Source organism: Platichthys flesus, chromosome 13 (genome assembly GCF_949316205.1).
Source record: "Platichthys flesus chromosome 13, fPlaFle2.1, whole genome shotgun sequence".
NCBI lineage: Eukaryota > Metazoa > Chordata > Actinopteri > Pleuronectiformes > Pleuronectidae > Platichthys > Platichthys flesus.
Window position 1 is genome coordinate 17,283,383 of NC_084957.1, and position 14,057 is coordinate 17,297,439.

Below are 14,057 nucleotides of genomic sequence, written 5' to 3' on the forward strand. Positions count from 1 at the left end.
TGTGAAGATATCACTATTTCTGCTGGAGATCAGCGATTGCAGTTGTCACAGCCTGGCTCAAGGCTCCACAAAGAAGGAAGAACCACACATGAATTTGAACTAAAAATAGGTATATTCAAAGAAATGAAATGAAGAGAATTTGCAGGAATCAAATTACAAATACACTCAAATACCGTGGAACAGTGAGGGAGAAGAAAGACGGGCTGAATCCTGCAAGCTCATACAGATCAGCCAGACCAGGTGAGGTGAGTCACACTCCTCCTATCAGGCTGCTGCAGGGACAGGTCTGCTCAGGGAGGGCCGCCACACTCTCAAACTTTCATTTGTACTCATGTGCAATATACGCTGCAATCTAAACCATTGGCTTGTGTTGTGTTATGCTTGTTACACAACATATGAACAGTCACCCCGAGGAGATGCATCCGGCAAACTCCTTATCCTCTCTCAAATCTCTCTTAAAGACACATGTTTGAAGGTGAACGTTCTCCTAGTTCTGATCTCACCGTTTATTTTAATCATTTTATAATGTTTTATTAAATCTTATTTTTACTCTTTTTCTCACTTGTGACATTTGTCATTTCTCCATCTGTGCTCTATTGCAGTGTGATCTTCAGATTGCTTTTAACTTGTGTCTTATTGTTTCCAACAGTTGTTTCCCTTAAATATTTTCATTTTTAACCCGTAAAGCAACCTGCATCTTTTTTTTGAAAGGAGCTATATGTTTATTATTATTATTGTTATTATTATTACAACATTCTATGGACATGCTGTTTGTGCAAATACAAGTACCAGAGAGAGGACTAATTCAGTGAGGCACATTTCCCCTCTTCCAGATCTCGGACAATAATTCACAATAACAATCAGAAAATAGAAGTTATACAAATCTTAATTCCTGAATGAAAAGTGAAAAAAGATTCCTCTTAACACGGTGGTGCTTGGAGGCACAGTGTGTGCGGATGTGTTGGACAGCAGGTGTATGGAGCAGAAACAACCCGACTGGTATTACAGGTGCAGGGGTGGGGAGGGGAGAAACGTGCAGAATTTCCTTTAGCCAGGTTCTGATCCGATCCAACCGGATCCCTGACGTGTGGAATCAACGATGCCACATCTCGAGCAGACCTGGAACATTTCAGCCAGTGATCTGCTCTTCAAAGGCTCCCACTGTCCCCTAGCTCCTCCCTCTCTGTACCGTGTGACAACAACAACTCATCCACAGAGCGGAGCTGCACTTTTCAGCTCATTTTCCTCCTGTCATTCCTCCTCCTATCTTTGATCATTGTCCCGCCGCTCGGCCCCCCCAAAGCCCCTCACTCAGCACGCCTTTTTCTGCGCAGCTCTTTTTCTACTTCCCCCCCCTAACTTATCCGAGGAGCGTAACTCTCGTGGATTCTTTCATTTCGGGGTGTCTCGGCAGGGTGGGTTTTTATACTTTGAACTTCGGCTACTATCTTCCCCCTCCTGTAGGTGACCATGGCCGTACCGGCTGCTCTGATCCCACCAACTCCTCTGGTGCCGCCGCCTCCGATCTCGACTCCCTCCACCACCGCGTCCCCGCCGTCGACAACTTCATCGCCGTCTCCATCCCTGGCACCTCCGTCCGGACCCGGGCAGAACCTGTTCAGATCAGAGCTGCTCGCCGCCGGCAGCCCGGGCATCCCGGGCATCCCGGGCATCCCGAACCCGAACGCGGCGCTCCCCCCCGGCAAGCCCGTGTACTCGACCCCGTCGCCCGTTGAGAACATACCGCAAAACAACGAGTGCAAGATGGTCGAGTTGCGCGGTGCCAAGGTGGCCTCGTTCACCGTGGACGGCTGCGAGCTCATCTGCCTTCCGCAGGCGTTCGACCTGTTCCTGAAGCACCTGGTCGGGGGACTGCACACCGTCTACACCAAGCTGAAGCGGCTGGAGATCACGCCGGTGGTGTGCAATGTGGAGCAGGTCCGCATCCTCCGAGGGCTCGGCGCCATCCAGCCAGGGGTGAACCGCTGCAAACTCATCTCCAGGAAGGACTTCGAGACCCTGTACAACGACTGCACCAACGCGAGGTGAGTGCGAGAGCCGCGCGCGGCGGTTTCATTTCGGGTTTGGGGTTGCATCTCTTTTCGCGGAGAGCCGTGCGTAAAGGCGCAGCAGCCAGAGAATGGGAGACATTTTTTCTCCCTGCTTTAAAACAAGTGGTTCCAGCGACACCATGAACCTATCAATCGATCGGTACAGTGGGTGCACGTGCGGATGTGTCAGACTGCATCCGAGCATTAAGGGAACGAGCGGGTTCGGTTCTCTGCTGGAGGAGAAGCAGGAGCCAGCGCGCCGCACCAGGGGGAAAAGTTTAGCGAAAGTTTTTTTTTTTTAAACACGTGCGGGGCAAAGCTGTGCCATGATGGATAGCCTGCCTGCCTGCGAACAAATGAATCGATAATGTAGGCTACACCTCTGCTGAGTTTCACAATGCTGTGGAATAAAGTTCAGGTGTAGAGCTGCCACCGCGAAGGCACCCTGAGGAACAGGGAGCCTTGTCGTGTTTTTAACGAGCCACACTTTACTGCAATTACTCTTTAATTCAAGGCGACACCTGAAATTTAGTTTAAAATAACTGAAATAAAAGGTTGTATCTCTCTTTGGCACCGAGTTGATATGGTTTCACTTGAAGTAAGTTACATTTTTTCTTTGAGAGAGGAAACCAACTCAGATTATTTTAAATAGAATTAGATGACACCTTATATTTGTGTACTAATCATTGCCACGATAGCTACATGTCTTAAAGAAGTTATATCACACTCACACAAAAGAAAGAACATGTGCAGCAAGAAAAGGAGAATATGCCTCGATAGCTATAACACAAATTAATACACAGTAATTGAGATGAACATCTACACACAAACAGAAATTAGCGTATAACCTCATGTTGCCAGAGAGAAATATTTTTCACTTCATATGCTTTATTATGGAGTGATTTAAGTGGGGATCAATATTTGATTAAAAGCTATTTTTACTGTTCTGCTGCTGCTGGATCTGTGATGTATCGCCTAGTCTCACAGGATGGTTCAGCCTGGTCAAATTTACCATCTTACCTGTCACCATGATTGATTCCATATTGATCTACCCACCCAGAAATGAGCTGGAAATGCAAATCTGATGGAAAAAAAGGCTCCATATCAGTTTGGAATAACAATAAACACTTTGAGACACTTATCAGTCTCAGTTTATTTTTGTTATTTCTTTATTTTAAAGCACACACACACTCTTGGAAAATGATTTAAACTTTTAGATGCACATTTAAGTATCACAAGGGCAACAAATAAAAGCACTAATACAGAGACACTCTGCAATTCAATTTTGTTCCGTTAATATTCGTATATATGATGAGGTTGGACACACTCCCATCCTCCAGAATCACATGGTAAAAAAATGCTAGATCAAGTAATCAAACATCGAGAGAGATGTCATCAGAATGGGACATTTTAAATCTATTTATGGGTGGTATTTTTTTTCTCATGTATTTCCTGTATTTTAAATTGAATTATCCTGTAGTGGTTGCTGTCAGTAAACACACTCCCTCTTGTCTGCACTCGTTATCCTTTATGCTCCATATTTCCACTCCAGTGGCATCCATCGTCTCAACAGCTCACCTGTGCACTTAGTTGCCGGAGCAGCATTTACATAAAGCATCGAGGTGGATAGATAGAAACGTATTGTGAGGTGATCCTCCGCGAGAGCCCGGCGTGGGGGCTCCAGGTGACAAAGTATGTGGTTGAACTCTCCGGGTTGTCAATGGGGGGATGGCCGGCGATGGGGGTTAAAGGATAATGCAGTGCCTCGCGTCGCTTTAATGACGCTAAAGTGCTGGGCTATTACGGGCACATGGACAGGACTGTAATTGTCTCTGAAAGCAGCCAGGTTCTCCTGGTGCTGGGCTGAAATCAATCACTCAGACCTGGCCTGCTCGCCTGCCTGCCCCATTTGGAGAATTACATCATGGAACAGTGAGGCATCCGCTGGATAAAAGGCTTCTGTTACTTAGAATAAGTTGATTTTATTTGCTGGTGTGTGTGTGTGTGTGTGTGTGTGTGTGTGTGTGCGTGCGTGTGCTTCACTCTGTCTTGTCATTGAATTGCTGCTGACAGAACGATCAGCTCTGAGCAAACAGGGCCCGGTTGTACCCTGCAGGTGAAAACAAGTCGCCTCTCCAGAGTCGTTGTTCCGTTCGGTGCCGAAGACTTACTGTAAAGATAACAAGCGTCCGAGCTCGCCCGGCTAAACCCGCTCTGGTTACACAACAACAGCCGGCTGCCTGAGATACTTTAGCTTTTCATCTCACTCTGTTACCACAGTGTCAGTGCTCTCTTTGCACCGGGGCAGAGTGGTAACAATGAGGTGGATAATACTCCTGTACAATGGGTCTTACTATTTCACACGCTGTTTTCTACCCTCCCACCATCTATTGTGCTAAAACAACACAACTCTCATTTTGCAGGCAGTGTGAATGTGAAAGGCATCACAGAGCCACGCTGCATCTCTTACCCTTAGTTGTTGGTCAATAATAATCCACGATGAGAAAAATGACTTGTACACACTTTTATATTGGGTCTTTCAATAGTTTGCATTTTACCCTGACAACAGAAGCATATTTTTGTAATTACTGATAATTTTAAAATTAAAAGTAACAATCAATTCAAATTGCTTGACCCCTTCATTTTCATAAGGACTCTTGTGCCAGATTAGCAGTGTTCGCTCCTGCTCCCACACTGATCCAGGCTCAGTAATCTCCCCTACATTATGACTCTGGCCCTCCAGGAGCCCTCTGTTCCAGCTACTTGTTTTCCTTTTCATTTTCCCTGCGGTGGGATGGAAAAGGTTCTTATTGCTCTGTGACACTTGAACTCTCTGAAAGGTTATTATAACACGGGAGGGGGGGGGGGGGGGGGGGGTGCAGAGATATCGCATATCTCTCATTGGTCCGCTTTGTGGAGGCAGGCTATCCGATGCTGGGGCGCAGAAATGCAGCAGTTAATTGACAATCATTGTCTACCCCTGAAGGTTAACCACACGCCCCAGACAATGTCCCACCACTGGGAATGGGACGGCTTTTCACTTACATGCCCTTCTTAAATAGATTTTCCCCGGCTCGGTTCAGTCAAACAGATCTGACTCTGAAACGTTACGAGTGACAGGTCACAGCCCAAAACGACTTTTTCCTCCTCTTTTAATAAATATATCTAATTGATACTGATATGACAGCGAGTGTTACGAGAGCTATCACCCCTCTTGTTCTTACTTCAAGAGTGTTTATGCCTAAACACACATATTTGCAAATGACGGTAATTGTTTTGTTTAGCGCTCAGTGTGAGCTGCCACCGAGGGTGCCAGCTTGTCTCTCTCTCTCTCCCTCCTCTCCTCCGCTGAGCTCCCTTATAATATATTTGTTTTCTACAAGGCACGGATGTGTTTACAGGTACTCAGGGGAGATTTCTGGATTCCATTCAAATCATTCCCAGTCAGAGTGGGTGCTACGATACCCGTCACCCAGCAACCACATCCAAGAGGGAGCTGGGGCGATAATAACTTCAAAAACAGAGTGACAGATGCCTGATTAGAGAGGGAGAGGGAGAGGAGGAGAGAGAGATAATGGTATACAAAGCTGTTTAAAATCCAAATCTATTCAAGTAGTTCTTCTTGAAAGTCAAATTAGCCCCCTCATATTGTGTGTTGTTTCTTTATTGAAGTGAAAAAACAAACATTTAAAGTTCTCTCGCTTTTTTTTAAAAATGTTTCCACATTTTTAATCCGTCAGTGGGGCTCTGCTAAATTTGATTAGGTACAGTACATGTGCTCAAGTCAACTGTGCAGTTGGCAGATGGCTGCAAAGTGTTTTTTTGTTTTTTTTTCTTCTTCTTCTTTTTTTTTTTTGCAAACAAATAGTCTCCTTGAAAATCTGAATTGCTTTATTGACTTGACATTCACTCGGCTGGAACGGGTGCAAATTAAAACATTTTTTAAATAAAAGAAAACAAAATCCACACACCAGCTCCACTGGCAAACCTTACATCAATTTTCCCTGAGACTTTCAAGATCGTATTTTCCTGTAGCTTATGATAAAGTACAGATTTCACTTGTTAAAGAGGCTTTGTCTGACACTGTCTAATGCCATTTGTGGATTTAGAGGCTATTTGCATAGCCTGTATTGTTAATTTGTCGGATGCATTAGTTGTCCGAGCCCCTGTCTTATTTGCATGCCTGTACTGGATCGACAGCAGCAGCTTGAATCACCAATTAAACCCTGCACCAAAATGAAATGGATGAAAATCGACGTCAGGTCTTTTCCTCACTGATCAGTGAATTAAAATGACCTATTTCTCCCCCCCCCCATGCTGGATAATTAGCTTTGATTTTTTTTTATAGACAACAGACTTAAGCTGTTTAAAATACATCCGTCAATAGGACTTATCCCGCATATTAAACCACATTTGTTAACAGTGATTTTTACCTTATGATTTCACCCTGGACGCTGATTGCCTGGCAGGGCAGCGATGGATTGTGGGTCACTCTGATTTCCGCTCCCCAGCCAACGCTCCACAGCCTGTCTCTACTCACGGGCTCCTTCACATTACAGCACATTTAGGGAGCGTAGCAAAAGTCAGTGACGCTCGCACCAGGATGTTAAATGCTACTGACAGAAGTTAGAGGGAGCAGATGAGATTTCCTGATTGTGGAAGGAATGCAGGATCCTTGCCTGGCTCTGTCTAATATGGTCACATAGAGAAATTGATTTTCTTCAGAAATTAATTAATTTTTCATATAGCCCAAAGCTGGAGTTTAAAAAAGAGTGCACACTTGCTAGTTTCCTATTTCCCCCCTTTTTTAAAGAATTATTGCCTAATCATATTAATACTTTTGCCCCAAGGATGAAAAGATAATTGTACAAATGCATTTGGAAATATGTATCACTGAGTATTTATGATTAAATTATGCAAATAACTCCGCTCCCATCCTTCGTGGGCCCAGATTGTCTAATTAGGATTGATATGGCGAATAGATGTTGGGGAATCTGAATACAAGCATGTCCAAAGAGCAGAAAATTGAAAATGACAAGGCTGGAATCCTTAAAAAGTCTGAAGGTTTTTTTTTTTTTTTCCCTCTCCCCCCTCTCCCCTCTCTGTCTAATTCAGCGTGGCTGTATCAGGAGTTAATTTTCCCTGCCTTCATTTCTCGTCTGAGCTGACAGGAAAAGGAATCCATCAGGGAAGCAATCTCAGATGGGATTCCACAAATTTCCTCCACTTGTTTTTTGTCTGCCGCTTCGTTTTCGCGGGGGCTATCGGGGATGAATCTTCTCCTGAGTAAACATGCAGATGTTATTTCTCCAGCGTCGATGTTTTTGGAGCTCTCCACTCAATACGCAGGACTCCTCCTTAATAATTGAAGTATATTAAGAAAGGAATGTCAACCAACAGAAAGTCCTTTGTACTTTTGGAATTTCAGCGAGGCAGCCCACCACATACATAGTATAGCCTTTTTTTTTTAATGTACCCAACGTTACTGTATGTGGTTACACCTGAGAATTTAAAACGGGTCAAAAGACTTCTTCTCAAGTCTCAAGTTTAATAGGACAATGTTGTGAATTAGTGGTCGCAAATGGCAGTGTGGTAAAATAAAAAACTTAAAGTACTCAAATTTAGCCTATCCAATTAATTTCAAATGTCTCCAATCGATTGCGTTATATTCGTATTTAGTTACAAATCACAGTTGAACCTCCTCGCACACATTCACAGACAGACGCGCTGTACATCGTCTCCATTGAGTCAATAGTTACATGTGATTTAACAACAGCCCCGGCTCAGCGGTACATCACAGAGAAGAAAACCAGGGAGGAAATGACATCGGTTTCCACTCGTCTCTTCTTCTGTTGTTAGCTTCAGATGAATGGCACAGCGCAGGAACGGCTCCAGTGCCTCCAACAGTATCTATTAAAGGGGCTGATTGTTATCTAATCTTTACCTGACGCTAGCTGGAAAAGCCCTGAAGCTAATGACACTTGAGACTAGCAGCATATTCTGTGGTGGTACAAAGCAGCCGTTCAGTCAATACCTTCTGATGGAGGGGGGGGAAAAAAGAAGAAAACTAAGAAAACGGCCCCACAGCTATTTATGTGAAGTCTAAATTCACGGAGACGCCAGAAACACTTTTTTCGCAGTCGGTTTGTTGCGTTGAATTAAAAACTAACACTGTGCGTAAAGTGAGCTCCTGCAGACGAGACGTGGATGTTATCTCTAATGTCTTTTTTCCGAGTTTCAGACGGTCAGGTGTACAATTCCGGGAATTAAAATATAAAAATATATGAGAAATAAAATCTGAATGAGTGAATAATCACCGATGCCGGAAGTTAATAGTTTTTCCTCCTGCTGGCAAATTTGTGTAAGCTCTGTACCTTCTAACCCCACTTCCAGCCAAATTACCCCAGCCACACTCTTCTCTTATTCCATTTATAGGTCATATCTTGATGACGAGTTCTGGCAACACAGCGTTTGACACTGATCGGCAGATTGTTCCAGATCTGTCGTTCAAACGCCGGTTAAAAAAAAAGTCACTATAACCTTGCTCAACCTGCTCAATCAAAACCCACTCGTTAATCCTGAGGTGATTGTCAGATGACTTTCTAAAATTAGAAAATCAAGAAATGCGTTATCCCCACGGTCAATATTTTAAATATAGGGGTACATACTTTTTTTAAATTTGATCTCCTGTGCTGTGTGTGACTATATTATTTTGTACAGTAGCTTGATTTGTCAGAGTGATTCCGGTTGTCAGCAGTTCTAAGAGGAGCAGGCGGCTCATTCGTTGTACTGTAAAATGATAAGGTCTGCAATTCTGGCTTTTATCCATGGAGATAGCCGCCACACCCAGGGCTGCTTCCTGACGGCACCGCACACCTGTAGAGGTTATGAGTGGGGTATCAATATCACCAGGTCAACACATTTTCATCTAACACTGACATCTCTCTTTGCCTTCCGTGCTGTCTCTCTGCCTCTGTCTCTCCCCCTCTAAGCCTAGTGAGAATATCAGTGGGAGGCTTTATTGGTTGCAGCGCTTGGGTTTCTCTCCTCGTAGACTCAAATGTCACTGTCTCCCTGATGTTTCTTTAAATTCGCCTGTGCCACCACTTGCTGTGGCGCCCGGCTATTATTACCCTCCTCTTAAAGAGTGACAGTTGGGTCCTCGGAGACGTGACTCAAACCTCTGGTGGATGGAGCTGTATAGTGCTGTGTCAAGTCAATGCTCGCGGCCAATCGGACGGCTCGGAGCCTACCTCTGTGCACCTGGTTCGCTGGTGGGTGAGCGGAGCGGTCAGGAGTCAGTGCGGTTAAGTTCAGAAACGAAACGCCGGTTTCTTCCACTTAAGGAAACCGTAGATCGTGTTGTTGGATGCAAAAAAAAAAAGAAGAAAAACCCTTCAAACTGCGATCTCCAGTTGTCGGACTCTGACCATGCATGTGCTAATGCCTTGAAAGCAATGTGTTGTAACAGCGACTTGTGTATGTCCCTAGCAAATCCACCCTAGTGGAGAGAATACACTGAGACATGTTCTCTATGGAAATAAACATGCTTATGATAATAAAGTAGCCCTTGGCTGAAATGTTCTGTCCAAATACATTAATCCCGTGTAACTTTCACGTTAAGAGTGTGTGAGTCTCTGCTTGTGTGCAAGCGTGAGTTTGATGCTCGGTGAGAGAGGGATAGAGAGCGAGTGAGAGAGAGAGTGCGTTTTTGAGTGTGAGAGAGAGAGATAGAGAGAGAAAGAGAGGGAGAGTGTGAAAGAGAGAGAGACCCTTGCACAACTTCACATATGAATGGTCCTGTGTGAAAAGGGGGATGAATTGAGTCAAGCTGACATAGCATGCCAATAAGCTTTGTCTCATTTCCAATGCCGTATTCATTTGTGCCACAGAGAGATTTATTGCATGATTGACAATTATGAGAGGGTGACCTAGTTCTTTGTGACGGAACAAAAATGGTTTTCATCAGTTGCCTTTGCTGTCTGTTGCATTGTGTGTGTGTATGTGATGGTCCGTGGTAAAGAATAGGGATACCCTCCCTGCAATGAGATACTTTTTTTTCTTCTTCTTCTCCCCCCCCCCCCCCCCCCCACACCCCCCTCCAACTATTGAAACTCATGCATTTTTCTAGTAATGGCTTCATATATTTTGCATAGAATCACATCATCCACTATGTCTGTTCCACAGCAGAAAAAATGAATTTCCTACCCCATTAAGCAATGTGAGCTGTCCAAATGGATCATGTTAAAGTGACATTTTTACGAATACTCTTCAATCTCTAACTGTTGTCTGGAAATAAAAAGAAAAGGAGGTAATTTTGCCATCTGTGATAACATATATATATACATATATATATTGCCTTTTTTACTGTTTTATTTTACTGTACTTCATCAGCTCTATTATTGTTGTTACTTGATCAGCCAAATCACACTGACTGTCAGTAAAGAGCTTCCTGTGCACCGTACATTTCCTGATACCTCTATTCCTTTATGGTTCACTCTACCTGTCTATTAGCTGTGTGTCTGTGTGTGTGTGTGTGTGTGTGTGTGTGTGTGTGTGTGTGAGTGTGAGTGTGTGTGTGTGTGTGAGAGAGAGACAGTCTGCGTGCGCTCCAGTCAAGCTTAGATTACTACGACTGTGAGGGGAAAGTCTCCGCTCCTCCTGGGACTCCTGCTTGACTGGCCCCACAAATGATACAAGCCAGGGTTTAGTTGGGAGTTAATATCCTGCAAAATTGTCCTGCACAGCCTCGGCAGAATGTGGATGATTAAATGACACGAGCATATCAAAAACATTTTTCTCAGACTAGTGGCTGTTAAGTGTCGCGCTGGTGCAGCCCGTCTCCCAAGGTTACCATTAAAAAGAAAGCAATATTCAGTGGGAAGTGGGTGTCATTGAGCTTTGATTGTGTGTGTGTGTGTGTGTGTGTGTGTGCGTGCATGTGTGTGCGTGTCTGCTTTGGATGTTTGGTGTAATGCCCCGTTTGAGTGGTAATAATATCTCAATAGGATTTCAGGGTCTCATTGAGAGGTTTGGTAGAAGGTTGAGAGGACATATGCTAATTGTGCTTGAGAAGACTCGTCGCTCTCAGAAACATATCCCACTAGACTTTTCCTTGTACACTGGATGCCAGACTTCCCCCAGTGACAAAAAGGCTTGAGGCTCCAAAGCGATCTATTTTATCCTCTCCTTTTCAAAGGATGCGATGCTTTGTTTTAACCTCCGCAGGAAAGGAGATGAAAGGCAGTGTAATAAAGCCAAAAGGTCTTTCTGTAGTTATCAAATGGCCTTTCACTCCTGACCTTTAAGATGCCACGGTAGGAACTGGAGACAATGCTAGAAATACAGATCGGATTTCAGAGATCAAACGTGTCTTTGTGTAGTTTGCTCGCATTGGAGAAGAAAAAACAACCTTGTACAGCCCAACATTTGAATGTAGGGAAATAAAACCAAACATGTTTGAGGAAAGAATGAACTGCCTTGTACGCACCTGCATACATCCAACACTTACAAAGTTAAAGTATGGCAGTGTTGGGTGTAGCAGGACCCTGAAGCATTGCTTGATTTCTAACATATAATCTCACAGAGTCCTGCCACAGCTGTGTGTGTGTGTGTGTGTTTCCTTCAAACCCCAAGACCAAAGACATTTAAAGATATAATATGTAACAGTTCTTCATTAAAATTTCTAATAACGACTACACCAAAAATGTTTCCAACAACGTTCAAACCCAGAGAAATTATTTTATTCAAGGTAACGGGATGTTTCATTTTTCTTGTCTTATTAATGTGTCCTATCCGCTTAAGGCTACATTCAAAAAAGGCGCTCAACACATGCAATTTTAATTGAGTGTCCATGTTGCGTTCTACATCAGCAGCTGAGGCTAATGCTGGTTGATTTCTTCCGGAACGGGGTCAGCGAAGGCTACATGATTTACGCCTGATTTGCTCAAGGTAGATTTTTTATCAGCTATGGTGGTAAATACAACAACTCCCATGATTCCACACTGCTTCACGATGTCATCAAACTATGTCTTTCGATTGAGACCCCTAGCGGCCGAATATACCTACGGCACGTTTGATAGAATCCTCTTTACAAATATGTGCTATTTGCTTTTCCTGTTGCTACACGTTATGTCGATTAATATTATTTCAGCTGCTCTCTCAAAAGCCTGTCATGGTGCATAATTATAGAGAGCAAACCAAAGACTCTCAGAGCCTTAGATGAAGTGGGCCTTTGGCTATAAGGTCACAAGTCTGCTGTGCTTCCATTAGTAGCACTCGGTGAACCCATTAAGACTCAGGCCCCCTTTAAATATCCTCCCAAGACCTAAAGATTGTTTAAAGACAGCCTCAAAGGGTTTTTTGAAAACCTTCATGTTCACTTTGTTGTCTGAAACAGATAAAAACATGCATTTAAAACATGATAAAAACAGCGGCTGAACCTTTTCTTTCATTATTCTTAAGTTATTGATTAACATTAGCGCAAATTACATTATAAGCCAAAAGTGTAAGCTCTCAAACTGTTTTTATTTCATGTGTCTATCTGCCTCAGAGGCTTAGGAAATAAAGGGTTAAGTGACCCTGTAACTGCTGCATTGTCAAGCAGGTCCATCTTTATCTCTGGCTCTTACTTGCTAAAATCCTCCTCCTCCTCCCTCTGCTCCTCGCCTCCACTGAACCAGCAGTCAAGGTCTGTGTCTTGTAAGTCGTCGTCATTGTTGTTGTCATCGCTCAGGGTGTCTTCCCCTGTCTGAACTGCATCTTAAAAAACAGTTGTTTGTGGGATAAAAGTGCAAAAAAACTAAAATGCATTTCTCATAGATTTGGTGCAGCACCAGGGGCACTTTGAAATGCAGCCTGGAAGAGCCTGAAGGTGGTGGTTCGAATCCCTGGCTCCTCCAGGCTGACCTAACCTCTGAGGACGTTGCAAATGGTCATTGTTGTACAAGTTGTAGTTGATAGTTGAGTTATGTGAGAGGTTCGGGATCAGATTATTCAAAATGACAAACTGCTGCGCTGTAATGACAGGCCCCCAACGCCCAGCAGCCCGTTTTATCAATCACATCCATAGACGGGCTGAATAAAGACGGCTCATCATGCTCTTAGATGTAGAACGTTATCAGGGTGCATGATGGCACCCAGCATTCCTGTCATTCTCCAGATTCTGCAGAGCAGCACTTACACTTGCCGGAGCTGAGTGTTGGTGCCTGTGGACCCCTAAGGGCTCAGTGTGAGAGGCCCAGTCCAGGCCCCCGCTGGGCCGGGCCTGTTGACAGTTCCCTGGCACTGTTGTCTCAGCAGGAAGACATCAGTTGGAGCAACAGCGAGTCTGTGGACGAAGGCCGTCTGGTCAGCAGCGAGAATGGAGTTGGAGAAGATTAGGCTTCACCCGCAGGTCATTGTGTTCCCAGAGCAGGCCCGGGCCCGTCGGCCTCAGTTTTGTTGAAGGGAAAGGTCAGGTCCGACAACCAGGCTAAGCCTATTAAACAACCCGCACAGCTTCCTCCTTAGAACCTGACTGTGCTTTCTCTTAACTACCGAGCAGGGGAAAAACTCTGCTTTGAACAGCTGAGGTCGGCCATATCCTGATGTGAATTGGAGACCGCAACTAATTGAAAATAATATTACTGTATGCTGGTATGAAAGCATTTGCAATCACCGGTTCCTTATAACGCCAGGCAGCGATTTTATAATGCGCACTTCATTCTTTAAAGTGCTGCTAATTGTTTCGCAGAGCCCTCCAGTTGGTATGCTGCGCAGTGTGTGTGTGTGCCAGGCTGCCGGAGGTTTGCTCTGACAGATCCTACCAGTGTCGAACAAATCCTCACATTTATATCCTCTCAGTACTAAATGCTTATGTGGCGCATTCATAAGGTCGTCTGAGCCCCAACACACTCCCATAAGTCTCCTTTAGCTGTAGTGATGGCTGGTGTCAGGGATGTCTGCTGAGTGAAAGGAAACACAGGAAGATAGCGTTTGATCCGTGATGGAGATGAGTCCACACAG

The 14,057-nt window shown here is 44.3% G+C and overlaps 1 protein-coding gene across 6 annotated transcripts in view; it reads left to right on the forward strand.

Moving 5' to 3' along the window:
* The first annotated feature begins 853 nt into the window (after positions 1-853).
* dachd (dachshund d) overlaps positions 854-14,057 on the forward strand; it is a 93,513-nt gene continuing 80,309 nt past the window's right edge. For 3 of the 6 annotated variants that reach the window (XM_062403085.1, XM_062403087.1, XM_062403088.1), the window contains exon 1: positions 856-2,045. In XM_062403085.1, the coding sequence (XP_062259069.1) occupies positions 1,471-2,045 (575 nt within the window). In that variant the 5' untranslated portion in view covers positions 856-1,470. Of the gene's footprint in view, positions 2,046-14,057 lie in introns of all 6 variants that reach the window. The other 3 variants (XM_062403086.1, XM_062403090.1, XM_062403089.1) reach the window with 2 other exon arrangements.